Raw genomic sequence first — 17630 nt, forward strand, 5'->3', positions numbered from 1 at the left:
TCCTGTAAGAGACCTTTGTGAACAGAAGAAAGTTTAGGCTGTGGCATTGAAGTTCAGTTTAGTAGTGAGATAGTTTCACCTATTGAAAGGAAGGAACGTTCTGCTGTAAATGTAATCACAACAGAGAGTTTCAAGCGTCAACAAATGCAAAACTGGCCGCTGAGGAGACGCCGCTGAGAGAGAGGATGGAAGAAGATGGCGTGAGACGGAGGTCGTTTTCCACTGTAACCCCAAAAAACTGTCCATCAATAGCTCACCTGGTGCTGCAGGCTTGATGACCTGGGGACTGGTCGGCTGCCCGACCGAGCCCAGGAGCCTGTAAAAACACACAAAAAAGCAAGAAGTTTAACTCCATGCGGAGGAGAAGCACATGTCAGATCCCCGTTCGTGGAGATGACAACACATCCTACCCCTTTTCCTTGGGCTGGCACGGGGGGGGCGACCGGATGGCAGAGGGGGTGGGGTCGCTGCTGGTGCTCAGGGCCTCAGGGGCCTTGAGCACCAGGTCCCCCTTGGGGGCTCTCTTGAAGCCTGGTTTTTCAATCTAGAAAAGACAAAAATACAGTGAAACCTTAGTTAGCTCCCAGGTGAAAAAAAAAGTATACTTTAGAGTATTTCAAGCATATTCACATTTTCAATAGAAACAACATTTAAAACATTTTAAATATACTAATAAAAAGTGTACTATCATCATGCTTTTACCAATTTTAACGTTAATACTTTGAACACACTTTTATTTTTTACTACACTACACTTTTTGTAAATATCTTATAAAAAAATATACTTTAAGTAAAATGTATATGTAATTTCTAAAGTGTACAACTGGAACTTTGTTTTTATACATATTATTTGTATATTTTAAAATGCTTGCTAAAAATAATCTTTGTAACAATGCACTTAAAGCTTACTTTAAAAATAAACATTTTAATATGCTGAAATGTTGAAATGATATTTTAAGTTACTTTCGAAGTCCCTTCATTAATTCAGCCTTCAGTGTACTGGTATACATTTGCTGTACTGTAGTGTGTAGTAGAGTAAAGTACCTTATTGGTGGCCAAGCCGCGAAGCATCGAAGCCACCTTAAGTGTTTCTACTTATTCTTATTATTGGTTGTGCTCAAGCCTTCGGCAAGAGCACAACCTTTGTTCTCTCACATATATATTTATTATTATTTATTTTCCCACCCCTAAATCTCAGTCAATATTTGGCCTACATAGACAACCTAGGTGTCAAAAGTTTCGTCTTGGTAGCGATTGAGTTGCTTGTATTTTTATTTACGTTCCGTTGCATGGTTTAGGCTCAAGTTAAGTTTTTGTGGCGAAAAGTGAAGCTAACGGTGGCTGATTTGCTAGCCACAGTCACTGACGTTACTAACGTCACGAAAACACGCGTGACTACCTGTAGCAGAACATTCGTTTCGCATCTGTTAACTTAGGGGATAGCTAGGCTAACTATAGCTTTACTGCAAGGCAGCTGCAGAAACGCCACAAGCAAAGAGGCCAGGGTGATAACTATTTACTCATTTTACTTTGTGATGTGAAACACAATTGTGAAATGTAATGTACAATATTAGCTGATATTATTAAGGAAGTAGGCCCACATCTACTTTCGGAAACGGTAGTCTACTATTTCGCTGAAGCATTAGCATGACATTAGCCTCTGTTGCCCGGGCAAAAAACTTACTACAGTGGTCTATGATGCATCTGTTTTCAATTGTTAAAATAAACATTCCTCACAAATACGTTTTCGTTGTAGGATTTATTATGACATTAAATTACAAGTAAACGATTTGTTGGTGAAATTATCATTACCTGTGGTTTCAAACCAGTGTTGCTCACTAGTGATGTGTCGTTTGTGAACGATTCGTTCATTTTGAACAAATCCTTACAAGGACTCGGGAGTAACGAGTCCTCTCAAAGAGTGATTCGTAAATTTTCTTGTAGCCGAGCATCGGGACTGTTGCATAGGCTCGTCCAAGTAAACAGAAATGATTCGTTCATTTCCCGAATCGGTCTTCGGGTATGAGTCTTTGGATCATTTTTCACGTGACCTGCATAGGCTCTGTAGTGGTAGCTAGAGGAAACGAACGATTCGTTCATTTCCCGACTCGTCTTTCTACGAGTCTTTGGATCATTTTTCACATGACCTGCATAGGCTCTGTTGTGGTAGCTAGAGGAAACGAACGATTCGTTCATTTCCCAACTCGGTCTTTCTACGAGTCTTTGGATCATTTTTCACATGACCTGCATAGGCTCTGTTGTGGTAGCTAGAGGAAACGAACGATTCGTTCATTTCCCAACTCGGTCTTTCTACGAGTCTTTGGATCATTTTTCACGTGACCTGCATAGGCTCTGTACTGGAGGCAACAAACGATTCGTTCGTTTCCCGACTCGGTCTTTCATCATACAAACTGTCATGATACATTATTTTAATGCAGGAATTTCTTTTAAAATTGTATCTGCTGGTGCACATGTCATGCACTAACCTACATGAGAATATGGTACGTGTTTGCAGTGGACGGATAACGTAACGTTAAATCGAATTCAACCAACGCAATCGCTACCAAGACAAACACAGCAGTAGTCTAGTACTATACTGTAGTAGTACAATTTACCAGGGAAGCTTATCCACACAGGGCTATATGGCATTTTGCGTTGTTACTGACAATGATCGCTACCAGTGAGGTTTTTATGAATGAGCGATTTTCCACTAAATAAATGTCAAGCTTATTTAATTTTTGGGGGGCATATTTTCAGTTAGCAGATGGTACTGTTTGAATCGCGATTCCATCTTCTACTGCCGGTAACGTCGTAGAATAATCTTCAAAGGGGGTTCTTTATTAATGAATGAATGCAATATGAGTAGGCTACCTGCCTGCAATATCACGAGAAGGGAAAACTTAAAAGGACGTTTAAGTCATAGAGATTAGGTCAATTATTACACCGGTCTGCCAAATTTATTCGTTTTGATTCAGCTATGAGACTGCCTCTTGCAGGGGAAATGAGAAGACATCATATTTCATTCTACACTTCACTCGTATTTTGAGTTGTAAATGATCAGCAAAAAAAAGATGCTTTTAAATCTATGTAATCTTTATAAATAATAAGTAGGCCCTATGCATTTTTACATAAAATATACAGAAATATCAGTTGTAAAAATGTCATTAAAAAACGGACCCCTGTGCAACCGACGCAAGCAAGCACACCCTACAATTACACTGCTAGCATTCTTGATCTAGGATGACTAGTGAAGGCTAACTACTTACTAACTGAGAGTGAGGTCATGCCGGGAAATATCAAACTGAGGCTTTAACGTATCGACCGAGCTTTAACGAGGTTGATACGCCAAAACCAAAGTTATATGGATAGTAAAACTCAGAATGATCGCTTTCGCTCATTTTGACATTTTCGTCGGAGGGCATTACGGATCCGTATTGAGCTGTGAGTAGGTCACCACGCGGATGGCATGACTGCGCATCAGCCAATTGGAACGCTCGTACTCGTAACTTTTTTGAGTCTTGCTTTTAACTCAAGTGTTGTCTCATGTGAGGCAGTTGATTTTGTTTGTAATAAATAATCGAGTGTGATGATGAAGTACGGTATGGTTATTTTGTACCCTTTCTTAATTGAATTTACAGAACAATTACTATTAAAGAATATATTGTGCTTATTAAAGTTATGCTTTGTGCTTATTAAAGTTATGAACTTAGAAGTGTGCTCAGGCTTAAACATTGGGTCTCACACTGAGTGCGGGAAGCAGGCTGTTCTTTGTGTCTCTATCTCTTCATTTTCAGAAACAACCTTGAAACTGGGTGGAGATGGCACCCGAGCAGGTGGGACGCGCGTAGGCAAGAACAACTCCCTGACGCACGAGAGAACAAGCTCAACCCTTTTTTGATACTTGTGTTTTCAATTGCATTGTATATGATATGCTGGGGCAGGGAAAGATAGCCAGTTGGACTTCCTGAACCAGCCCAAACTCTGTTGCGGGTAGGGAAACGTAGACAACCCCAGAGCTCTGTACTTGTTGATTTCCAACTGCTGCATTAAAGCTGATATTATCGGACCTCTGCGACTCCAGACCACTCTTTCTAGAACACAGATTTGTGTCATTGAATACCATCATTACATATTGGAATAGACACATCCTTCACTATACCGTGATATATACCGTAACCGTGATATAAAATTACTCATACCGTGATAGATTTTGGCCATATCGCCCACCCCTATGTGTCGTCATCAGAACCCGTGCAGTTGCTCTTGAGAAAATGCGCTCGGCTACACAGCCGGCAGTTCTCGAGTAGATCTCACGGTACTTTGATGGCTACGTCACAGTGACCTAGCCTCGGCGCCGTCTCAAGTCGGACAAAAAGTCTAACCAGAATTCACCGTTTCAAGTCAGCCGCCTGCAGCCGGCTGCAGTGCTGCATGAAGTCAGTCCATGTCGAACGCACCTTATGTCATTCCCAGACGCCAGGGGGCGAGCCGCAAAAGAATGCGTCAGCTTTCGCCTCCTGGCGTCAAAGGTGTCAACACGCAGCTGCGCAAAGAGCCAGCTGTTGCTGCTAGACCTTGGTCGCGACATAATAATCTTAAAAGCATCGTGGTAGGCAACTCAAGTCTCTGCAGCGCGCCAGCGCTATGGTTGCACCATACCTGGGCGCAGTACAAGGGAGAGCAGTGTGCTATAAACAAGATTTGCTTCGCCTCAGTAGAGAATCTGCCAAATGTTCAGGTTAAAGTGTTAGCTTTTGTGCGATAAATATAAAATACTACTAATAACAATTGATAAGAGGTCCACTAATATGTTGAAATTAGTGCTGTCAAACGATTAAAATATTTAATCACGATTAATTTAATAGTTAACTTGCGATTAATCGCAATTAATCGCACATTTTTATCTATTCTAAATGTCCCTTGATTTCTTTTTGTCCAATTATTTTTTCTCATTTTAATGCTCTTATCAACATGGAAAAGTGGATCGGATTATTTGGTGCAAATGTTTTTTTTTTTTATTGAAAACAACATTGCAATCGCCTGGCTTTGACGAGGGGGCAGAGAATTTGCATCAGCTGTGTGCTTGGCCATCAAGTGGTATTTCAGACTGGACGTGCTGCGATGATAGCTCAGTTCACAACGACAAAACACACAGATCACTTTGGTCTTGTCAATGGAACCATTTGGCAACTTTTTAAAAGTAAACTTTCCATTCAGAACTTATTGGCATCCATTTCGGCGTCTCGCGCTCGCCATCCACTCAAAACGTAACGTTAGCCTACTACTCTTTAGCCGGCTCGCAAGCCCAAACAAGTGTGTGCGGCGTGCCTGTTGTTTTGTTTCCAGTCTAGCTAGATCTGGTGTGGTGTTGTAGTTTTTCTAATGTCAGTAGTTGTTGCAACAGCATGTGAAAAAAACTACAACGTTTGCTAGGCCAAAAAGAATGTTAATCACGCGATAAAAAAAATTGACGCCGTTAATAACGCGTTAAACTGACAGCACTAGTTGAAATATGAAAAAATGCAGTAATCTGATCAATTTACCAGCTAACTTGCTTCGGAAACACTGAAAATGAATGGGGTTGAACATTCTCGCAATGAATAACAGGCAGACTTTAACTTTGTGGTGTTTACAGTCAGGTCCATAAATATTTGGACATTGACACAATATTCATCATTTTGGCTCTGTATACCACCACAATGGATTTGAAATTAAACAATCAAGATGTGCTTGAAGTGCAGACTTTCAGCTTTAATTTCAGGGTATTTACATCCAAATCAAGTGAACGGTGTAGGAATTACAACACATTTTATGTGCCCCCCCCCCCTTTTTAAGGGACCAAAAATAATTGGACAATGTCCTATGAGTTCTGAAGCATTTGGCTGAATCTGAGCAGATAATATGGCCCGAAACACTTCAGAATTCATCCTACTGCTTTTGTCAGCAGTCACATCATCGATAAATACAAGGGAACCAGTTCCATTGGCAGCCATACATGCCCACGCCATAACACTACCTCCACCATGCTTCACTGATGAGGTGGTATGCTTTGGATCATGAGCAGTTCCTTCCCTTCTCCATACTCTTCTCTTCCCATCATTCTGGTACAAGTTGATCTTGGTCTCATCTGTCCATAGGATGTTGTTCCAGAACTGTACAGGCTCTTTTAGATGGTTTTTGGCAAACTCTAATCTGGTCTTCCTGTTTTTGAGACTCACCAATGGTTTACATCTTGTGGTGAACCCTCTGTATTTACTCTGGTGAAGTCTTCTCTTAATTGTTGACTTTGACACAGATACGCCTACCTCCTGGAGAGTGTTCTTGATCTGGCCAACTGTTGTGAAGGGGTTTTTCTTCACCAGGGAAAGAATTCTTCTGTCATCCACCACAGTTGTTTTCCGTGGTCTTCAGGGTCTTTTGGTGTTGCTGAGCTCACCAGTGCGTTCTTTCTTTTTAAGAATGTACCAAACAGTTGATTTGGCCACACCTAATGTTTTTGCTATCTCTCTGATAGGTTTGTTTTGATTTTTCAGCCTAACGATGGCTTGCTTCACGGATGGTGACAGCTCTTTGGACTTCATATTGAGAGTTGACAGCAACAGATTCCAAACACAAATACCATACTTGAAATGAACTCTAGACCTTTTATCTGCTCCTTGTCAATGAAATAACAAACTCCCTTTATGAGGGAATAACATACACCTGGCCATGGAACAGCTGAGCAGCCAATTGTCCAATTACTTTTGGTCCCTTAAAAAGGGGGGGGCCACATATCAAATGTGTTGTAATTCCTACACCGTTCACCTGATTTGGATGTAAATACCCTGAAATTAAAGCTGAAAGTCTGCACGTAAAGCACATCTTGATTGTTTCATTTCAAATCCATTGTGGTGGTATACAGAGCCAAAATGATGAAAATTGTGTCAATGTCCAAATATTTATGGACCTGACTGTACATCAGACACACAGCTCTCTGTGGGATAAAGGCCGAATTAGTTACTCCGACTCCGTTACAGACAGACGGACGGAGTCGGACGGATTCGTTGAATTTATAGTACTCCGAAGGCTGTGGGTGCTGAAAACAATTCACCACCAGAAGAGTAGGTGGCGCTGCACTGCGATGCTAGCCAGTGACGTGCAGTCAGGGTAGGCCAGGTAGGCACTGCCTACCCTGCCAAAATTCAAACGTAAAAATGTTTCTTATATACTAGTGTAATAATTGGACCAATACGCTGTTCCTATTGGTCCAGAAGACGTTCTCAAAAGTTAATAATACCGTTTATATACCTCCTGAAAGTTCGCAGAGGTAAATACACGGTTTTATGGACCTAGCAACAAGCTGTTGACTTGGAGATGTAGCCATTGACCTTAACAACGTGGCATCTGCTCGGCAACAAAGTAGCCTAAATTGCCCCCCAAAAAACTAAAACAACCAAATATGGTTTCTGCACAGGTCCGCAATCGCTTCTCGTTTTAACCCGTTAAGGAGTAGCGTCACACAGATGTGATTCTGAACATTCCAACCGACTATTTTCCGATAGACAAAAACTATATGACAAACGCTATAGTATGGGAGTCAGGCAGGGAGTCAGGTGGCTGAGCGGTGAGGGAATCGGGCTAGTAATCCGAAGGTTGCCAGTTCGATTCCCGGTCACGCCAACTGACGTTGTGTCCTTGGGCAAGGCACTTCACCCTACTTGCCTCGGGGGAATGTCCCTGTACTTACTGTAAGTCGCTCTGGATAAGAGCGTCTGCTAAATGACTAAATGTAAATGTAGTATGGCTTCAAAATTTACAATTAGGAGGCTAACAAGTAACACTAGCAGGTAGTAGCATTGCTACGAGTATTATGCTAGGTTGCTAGGTAACGGAAGCTAACTAAAACTAGCTAGCTTCCGTTTTGGAAAAATAACTCACTCCTTAAAAAGAAGAAGTATCTGAAGCAGACAGAAGACGAATTGATGTTGTTGATATGTTTCCTTGGAGGTGTAGTGACGTCACCAGTGCAAGTGCAGCTGATTGCTCTGACAACATGGCGTCTGCTCCAGATTCAACGTGTTCGAGATTTGTGATCTTCCCACGTATTGTTGTAGTATATAAGAAACCAAATGTTTACTCCTCGACAGGTCAGCAAAAGCTTTGTCTCCTCGATTTTTTAAAACGATTTGTTTGTAAACCTCGACCTACGGTCTCGGTTAACAAATGTTTTAACAAATCTCGGTTTACAAAGGCGTTTGCAGACCTGTCGAGGAGTAAACATTTGCTGTTTATTAAATCATTTTATTTAATAAACTTGTATTTGTATTTTTACCTATTATTCTTGTGATTTATATATACAATATGTATGTAATTCCAATTGTTTAGACGTTACAATAACAAATGTAGCAGTTACGCATAATTAAATACAAAAAAAGGGTCGAATAAGCAGTGCTTTTACTGTCCATTCATTGCGGATGCGCAATTCTTCAACATGTACGTCGAAAAACACAACTCTTCTGTGCCTTTGCACGTAAATATGTTATGCCAGTAATCATCTACGTTAAGTACCAAACATGGACCAATTAAAATCGAGATATTACTGGACATTTGCGCAGCTAACGTCATTACAGTGGCTACGTTGTAAGCGTAATCCCCGCAAAATTCAAGTCAAAATGACAGCAGCGGTGTCTGCCGATATCACAGAGTTGAGGAATTTCTCCAAGCTTGATTTTATTCAAAAAAGGAGTTAACCACGCCAGACTTAGATGGACTACTGCAGCAAAAGGGACATGTTTTTGATCGTTTCAAACAGACTGGTATGGAAGAAAAGATTGGCTATGTGGCTGTGCTAACATTCAGCGGCTGTAGGCTACTGCTTGTACTGTTTACTGCGTTTACCGTTTTGACATATTAGCCTAACAATAAATGAGGTAATCTGGCTTTCATAACTCAGTGCCTAGCCTCTTACTGACACCGCACGTCACTGATCGACTAGGTTATCGAAAAGTCGGAGCAAATTTACAAAATAGACGTTTCATCAATACAATAAGCACATTTTCAGCAACTACACTGCCTATTTCTCGTCACATTTTAATTCAGATGCTGATTTACATGTGCTGAAATATGAATTGTAAAAAATTACAGCAATGGCGGTCAAAGGATTCTGTTCTGTTGTTGGTCACGGTAACCCCGCCCCTGACGCAAGCGGTTCTTAATACGGACCAATCACAGCCAAGGGGTATCCGTGAAATGACGGACTAGCAGACGGACAGTCAAGAAAATCAGGGGGGTGTTCCATCAATGTCGCTAACGCAAGTCGCGCTAACACGAATAAGTCTCACTTGGGTAAACGTCAACTTAGACTTAAGCCTCAAGCCGTTCCACTAACGTTCCGTTCCACTAACAGGCAACGCTAATTCAAGCTAGACCTCAATAAGCTTAGACTGTGCAGCCCAGATCAGGCGAAAAGAGGAGTTATGTCGCAAAAAGTATAGCGTAAAGCAGCAGAGGTGTGTTGTTTCAGCAGCGTAAATTGATTTTTTTTTTTGTCCCCAAAAAGGGCAATGTTGCCGCAATTAACATGACAAAGGAGACAACTTGTCAAACCATTACGACCGTTAAAATGCGTAAATTGTAGACCTACCAAATCTTCTTAACATATATATATGCATTTAGGCCTACTGATAATTAGCGTAATTTGATGAGCTGTCTGAAACCGTTCTGACAGGCTAGCCTATGGTCGATATTCTCAACAGGAGATTGAGAATAATAGCCCAAAAAAGAACGTGGCAGCAATTGAAAATTGTAGGATAAAATTCAAAACACTGAAGAAGGCCATGGTTAATTGCACTTGATGTGGGCTAATAATGTTTTTGTCTTCACATCTTGAACAAAATCAAAAATTACTTCAAAATAACTTTGCCACACACATTTATTAACTGATAGGCTAAATGCTGAGCTTTAAGATAAAAGGGAAAGATAACCATGACTTAAATGGGGATTCACTGAAATGACTAGTATTGCACAGATCCAGCACTGACTTTTTAGATCAGAAGGTGACCCAAACTGCACACTTTGTTTGGCAGAACAGTCATTTAAAATTGCTCAGCATGACTATCATTATTATATTACGAGTATTTCCACTTAACATAGTCTGCCTCCACAGATCCAGAGGGGGCTTGGACAGTGACAGACTGTGGCTGTGCCAAGTGTTGTCACAGCCTCACTTTGGGAAAGCATGCCCTACTGGGAACATTAGGGGAGACTGTTGGGCACAGAATCTAATTGTCTTCTTTGGAAAGGGCAACATTTGGGACACTGTCATGTAGGGGCAGCATAAAGGGCACTTCATAACAGCACCTTTTTCCATTGGAAGTAAGGGCATGGGAACAGTCCAATTTAGGCCATTGTAAGGGCACCTTATAGGGTACTGCATCACATTTTCTATACTATAAAGGAACTCTTTTTACATGTATAGAGGGCACACTGTCATTTATTGCACGGTCCATCCTGTGCAGCATATTTCACAATGTGAATGGCAGACAGTAGGGCACTTGGTCTAATTTTTGCCACTCTGGGCATTTTAGAAACGCTTTCAACCATGGGGGCACCAGGCAGTCACCCCCTGAGTCTTCCAATGGGCCTGGATACACCCATGGGGACAGTATATTGCACTTATAATATTGGGGAAGCCAGAGGAGAGGTAATATACAGGCTTGTCAAAATATAGGCTACTTTAAACAATGAAAATACTTTATACAATTGAATAAAAAGTCCTCCTTGATTCTTTGTGTTTCAAGATTACCTGAAAAACTGATGATAATATTCAGGTACTGCTTTGGAGCAAGGTATACCCTTCATATTTCCTGGCATAGTTGCCCGTTCAAGAATGTCCCACATGCAAAGACACATACAGATGCAGACAGACTGAACAGTGTCAAGGCTTGGCTACAGTGGGTTTGCTTCCTTGTGTGTGATTCCAGCAGACTACATAGTCTAGGCCTACCTACATAGACTGCAGTCTACTACCCTCCTTTCTACTATTATAGTCTACTCTCCTTTCTATTACTTTTTACAAAGTATGGTAGGCTGCTCTTATGTGTTCATTGCCATCCTTAAGAGTTGCTAAAGTGTTATTTCATATATATATATATATTGATGTATTTTTTTTTTTAAGAACGACAATTACATTTATCTAGATAAACTATGCTGGGCCTGCTGAACCTATACTTCTTCCACAGATACTGGTCAGGGAACCATTACTTCTGTCTCTGAAGACCCTTGGGGCTGGTGGGATAAACGCTCTTTGTATAATCTGAGCACCTTCATCCACCACAGGGTTGTCAAAGAACGGATACGCCATAATTGATTGTAACTTGTCTAGACGCTCTGCTTAGTTTCTAAGTCCTTATTTTATGTCAATTAACCAATGGCTTTTGAAAACAAAAGTGACATTATTTCTTAACTTGTTTATTTAAATTAATATATTTTTTGGAGAAGAAGTAAACATGTAGCTAAATCATTAATGTCTGCACTTCAAAAAGTCTGAATTTACGTTTCCGAACACAGACTAAAGTGGTTTGCGCGCAGGAATTTATTCGACGGAACTGTCTTTTGAGATTCTGAAATTCCAGTCGATTATCGTTGCGTCTATGTTTTATGCAGAACTAGTTTCTTCAGAGCGTAATAGGATTTTGGTGGCACGGTTCGACACGTGATCGTTCTACACCAATAAGGTAGCTGCTTTTTGTCAACATGGATGGATATGTTTGGCAAATAGTGGATGGGACCTTGCACGTAACAGAAATTCGGCCCCTGACAGTGTTTTGCATGTGATACACTGCGGCTGCAAAAGTGCGTGCGAGACAGGCAAATGTTCATTTTTTCTGCAGGACTGTGTTGCACAGACTTATGTCATTGTTGTGTTTTGTGTTGTGCCAACACAAAAGAAACTGAGGAACTGGGAGATAACTGACCTGACACTGACAGTGAGGACTGAGTGTCTTTAATCTGTTATTCCTTATTCTGTTTTGTACAGTTTTATATATCATATTTCATATTTTTCAGTACGATTGTTTGTATGGTTGATCAGTGTTTTCATTTGTGGAAGAATGAATGAATGTTACAACAACGACATAAGTCTGTCTGTCCGTCCCCCCCCCCCCCCCCCCAGGTTAATGTAATAGCCTAGTTTAATAACTAATGTAATATTGCACATATTTTCGTACTATTTCCCCTAAAGAAATAAGGTTAGGCTACTTAGAGACCTTCCACTCATAAAGTATGTTCTAAATGGCATAAATGATGCCAATTATTAATTGACGTATTGATAATTGACGTTGGTCAGTAGCCGGTACTCGAAAGCATGTACACTGTCTGCTTCATTTGAGCTTGATAGGCTAAGCACTCTGTAGCAAATAATAACAATAAACCCACTATTTATTAATTAAAACTACTTCTGCATAGTAATGCACCGAAAATACAAACGTAAGCAAAGGCAGCAATCGCTATCGAATCAACAGACATGTGCAATTTATCTAGCAGGGAATTAATACAGATCACCAGTTAACTTAATTTAAATTAGCAAGAATATAGACTAATACAATAACAGGCTTAAAATATAGCTGCAAGCAGCGATGTGGGTTCCTCCGCAAAATGGCAAAATATTATAAACATGTACACTATCGAAGATCGAGAGTTTGAAAACAAGAGAGCAAAACTACTTCATGTTTGGCCAACAACAGGCTGAATGGGGATTTGAACTCATGAGCATAAGGTTACAAAGCAGTCTCTCTATCCTCTCTGCTACACACCAACTGTTGAAATATAGAACTGTTTCTTTGAATAGAAAGGGCAGAGTATTAGCTTTGGTCAACATTGGGACAAAGGTTAAGAAACAGTTGACATTTCAAGGTGAAATTGCATGAAATTGTGCATGGTATTTCAGAATGATGTCATCCTGTTTAGCTAAACAGATAATAAAAATTATGACAGGCCAAAAGATAATGGCTGGATTCCAACCTACTACCTTATACTTTACAGATCACCATCCCAGCCCATTGAGCTATTCTCAGTGTTGAATATTATCATGTTCAGTTACTGTATAAAAAAGTAAGCTGTTTCTCCTGTGGTAAGCGTTGTTAGATTCAGCCAACGTTGAAACTGCTCTAATTCAATCATATTTTCACATACCAAGGTGAAATTGTTTATGGTACTTCAGAATGATGTCATCCTGTTGAACTGAACAGATAATCAAAATTATGACAGGCCAAAAGACTATGGCTGGAATCCAACCTACGACCTTATACTTTACAGGTCACCATCCCAGCCCATTGAGATATTCTCAGTGCTGAATATTGTCATGTTCAGTTACTGTATAAAAAATAAGCTGTTTCTCCTGTGGTAAGCATTGTAAGATTCGTCCAAATTTGAAACTGCTTGTACATTTCCTATAAAAACGGGACAACGGAATGACTGGGTTGCTGCTGTAAAGAATAACTTACTCATAGTTTTTTTTAAAAGGTTGTTAGGAGTGCCATAACTTGTCAAATTTCAAATCATGCCTAGCATCAGTGGGGATGTGTCCTGGCTCAGGTTACTGAAATGAATTTGTGCAACAGGCAAGGGATCCACCTGAACAATTAATTTACTTCATTAGCCTTTTCATGTTCCTGTTAAATTTGCCTGAAAACGCCTAAACAGCATACCCAAAGTAAATTGGAAGCTGTTCTTGAACCATTTGGAGTACATGCATGTAAATGATCTCTTTTGAAAGCTGACACTCTGAAGTTATGTCCCCTGTTGTCAGGACCCCTGTCAGTCCTTCTAGTGTTGAGTAATAGAAGCTTGAACACAAGGAAAGTGAAAATTTCTATTTCCGCCTAGATTTTGTTTTGAAAACAGAGGCCTGAAGAGGCCTAGAGGTGGTAGGTATTATCTGGAAGACTAAATTGGACCACAGGTTGAAGCCTTACCCAATTCAAATCAAAAGTCAAACATAATACCACAATATATTCATATTTGACACATGTTTTTATAAGAGTACATCCAGGAATTTTCTAAAAGGGTCTTTTGGAGACTCCAAAATGACCCTTTGTAACCAAGGTCAAGGTCAAATAAAAAGGTATTATTTTTCATAATTGTTATCTCTAATGAAAGGTGGTACTTAGAACTATCATATATAATAGCTAAATCCCTAATTAGTAATACTGAAACACAAAAACTGAAGCATGAACACATTGGCGCACAAAGAACACTGATTCTGTCAACCATATTGCGCAATCGACTGTTATTTTGAAGGCTCCACAGACGCATACAAATGAGGTATTGGCATTTTCAGCTAGCTGTCAGCTACAAGGCTAACAAGCTAATTTCAGAGCCAGTCGAAGCCAGTTCGAGAAATTTGTTTAGAACGAGTGTGGGGGGGGGGGCGGCAGGACGCACAGACCTAGTTGGCTTTAGAGGGCTGTCAACGGGGCATGGAAGCTCCTGATGGGTCGAACAAGGTGTCAATCAAAAGGGGAGGGTTCAACGGACATTTTGATACCTTCATATTGTAAATACTCCGTTGCTAACCGGAGAAAATAACACTTATGTGAACAAGTTGTTTCTTCCGTCGGCTAACTTGCATAATGAAACAAAGGATAATGGATATTCATGAACGTAAAACATTGTATTTGGACGAATTACTTTACATGGTTAGATACTTTGAACCCTTGGGACTTACGCAGATCAAGTTTTGATGGCATGATTTGCACACCTGGACCTATTTGAACAACTTAGGGTGAGTACAACTTTTTTCTTTGGCATTGTTGAAGGAATGTTCACCGGAAAAAGACGTTGACTTTGCTTGCTATTGGGACTTGATCTTGAATTGGTTTATTTCAATGGAAGCACAAGAATCGTAGCTTTCCAACGATGTATAACATGTGTAGCGTCTAAAAAATATATTTGTTAGAATTTAGTGCGTCGTAACTGAGGGAGCGTAAACAGGTTAAAGATAACCATTAGAGTTATCTCTACCATGCGTAGACTACAAGTAGCTAGCTACTGTGGTGAACCTGGCTTGTTTTGCAGTGGTTTACACAGTCTCGCTAAACAGATGATTGGAGTGTTGTGATGGGCTCAAATAAACACGCATTGCTATGTTTTACAACCGGAGGATTTATCGGGAGACTAGAAACCGTTTGGTCAGAATAAAAAATTAAAAACTATGCCTCTGACTGGTATTGAACCTTGATTACCAGCACAACATCTCAGCCAATTGAGCCATTCCCAGGCATGGAATACACAAAGTTCAATAACTGGATAATTAAAAAAAGCTGTTTCTCCAATGGCGAGCATTGTCAGATTTGGTCCAAGTTCAAACAGCTGTAATTCAGTCATATTTTGATATATCAAGGTGAAACTTTGCATGGTACTTCAGAGGCATGTCACCTTAAAGCTTATTAGGTTTGAACCATCCTTCAAAAATACATTTGATTTAGTGACACAAACATATTGAGGCAATGTGGACATTTACATAAATACACCCATTTCAGCCATTTTGTACTTGATTCAATTGCCTTAAGTAACGTTTTTAAATTCGTCAATGATACATATCGGTACCAAATTTCAAGTCAATTTCACCTTTGGTTCAAGAGAAGAGGAATTTTGAAGGTTTTCCCAAATTATCACACTACAGGAAAATCCATCATGGCGGACCTTATGGGTCCTTGAGGCTTTTTTGTTCCTCATGAAAAATGAGGCATGCACACCAAGTTTCAGAAGAATCGGAGCAATGGGGTGGAAATGCCATCACTTTGAAAATCTGACTTTTGGGCGTGGCCTGTGGCGCCCCCTATGGTCCGATGTGGCCCATATTTGGTGTGGGGGTACCCACTTGGATGTAGTATCAATGTGCCAAATTAGAAAATTTATGACAAGGGACTTTTTGAGATATTGGGGCGCAAGGAGAAGAAAAATAATAATAAGAATAAGAATACCAACAATAACAATAGGTTCCCTCCTACCGGAGGAACCTAATAAGAATACCAACAATAACACTAGGTTCCCTCCTACCGGAGGAACCTAATAATAAGAATACCAACAATAACAATAGGTTCCCTCCTATCGGAGGAACCTAATTAACTGACAAGTTAGCTATACGACTTCTCAAAGACGCACAATCTCAACTGCGGTGTGAAGCGCGTATCCATGCTATTCTCCGACATGCACTCTAACAATCACATACCCAGCTAACACAGTTACGTTGCCATAGACGTCCTAAAATTTTGTACAGCCCTATTTCTGATACCATGGCGGCAGAAATGTAGTCGTGGCGGGCCGCCACGGCAAAATAGACATAGGAAACACTAACGTGTAAAGGTCCCATCCTCTATTTGACAACCATATCCATCCATGTTGACAAAAAGCAGCTACCTTGTTGGTGTAGAAGGATCACGTGTCAAACCGTGCCATCAAAATCCTATTACGCTCTGAAGAAACTAGTTCTGCATAAAACATAGACGCATCGACAATCGACTGGAATTTCAGCGACAAACTTTTTTTTGGTAGCTTAGCAGGACTCGTTCTTTTTTATGAGCTAAAGATTGTGTAGATGCCAGACTGTGGAGCGGGTTGAAACGATAACAGGGTTCACCTTACGGCCTATTAATGTGTGACCAGACGATAGGACCAGGGGCCTCATGTATAAACGTTGTGTACGCACAAAAATCTTGCGTACGATGGTTTTCACGCAGACTTTGTATGTATAAAGATTTACTTGACGTGAAAATGTGCGGGCCGTCACAGAAAGTTTTGAGCAGACGTGAGAATGTGCGGACCGTCCGCAAAGTCTTGTCTGGCTCTGTAACGTGGCGAATTCTAACTGAAAAGTGCCGAAACTCACCAAACATTACAAAATAAAGTTTCCACTACTACACTTATGACGTTGAATATTTAAAAAACATACAAATCAAAGTTTGATCATTAATGTGGATGATCACATCAAAATGCAAAAAACCCAAAACGGGAAATGCTCTTTAGCCTTCTGTTTAATCCTCCACCACTTAATAACTTCTGTTAAACTTGAGGGTGTCAAACGAACGACAAAATCACTCAGGAAATGCATGTCACGCTAACCCTATAGCTGCCATGCTGTTACGATGCGCCACCACTCACTCACTTCATTTAAAGTTTTACATCGGACCATTCTTCTTAATTTCTGCCATGGTCCGGTTCTCTGAACCCACATCATGTATGGCCCTATAATAATAATAGTGATTTTATTTGTAATGCACTTTACATTTAGCTAAATCTCAAAGTGCTACAGGTTAAAAACAAGAAAGGGCGCAAATAGTGACAGTTTTCCACTCCGCCGACTTTCTTTTGTCACTAATACCTGATGACAGGCCGACAAACAGGACACATTTTCTCGCCTCCACCTCTGTTGTCAGAACCTCGATCTCACAGTCACCGTACTTCTTCGAATAAACGCTGCGGCGTTTATTAAATAACGTTTATTTTTGGTGAGGCGTTTATTCGAGGGCGGCGTTTATTCGAAGAAATATGGTAATTCAGACAAAGAAATGACCTCAGGAGCGCATTTATAGTCCATCTGCATATTCATTTATGGGAGGAGGCAAGGCGGGGTCAGTGGCTCGTTCACGTGCG

The 17630-nt window shown here is 40.5% G+C and overlaps 1 protein-coding gene across 1 annotated transcript in view; it reads right to left on the reverse strand.

Moving 5' to 3' along the window:
* Positions 1-17630, reverse strand: part of LOC134030353 (uncharacterized) — a 125984-nt gene that overhangs the window by 93079 nt on the left and 15275 nt on the right. Inside the window, exons 7-8 of the mRNA XM_062474035.1 lie at positions 411-544; positions 258-316 (exon numbers count right to left, since the gene is read on the reverse strand). Coding sequence (XP_062330019.1) covers positions 258-316; positions 411-544 — 193 coding nt within the window. The remainder of the gene's footprint in view (positions 1-257; positions 317-410; positions 545-17630) is intronic.

This window comes from Osmerus eperlanus, chromosome 1 (assembly GCF_963692335.1).
Source record: "Osmerus eperlanus chromosome 1, fOsmEpe2.1, whole genome shotgun sequence".
Classification (NCBI taxonomy): domain Eukaryota; kingdom Metazoa; phylum Chordata; class Actinopteri; order Osmeriformes; family Osmeridae; genus Osmerus; species Osmerus eperlanus.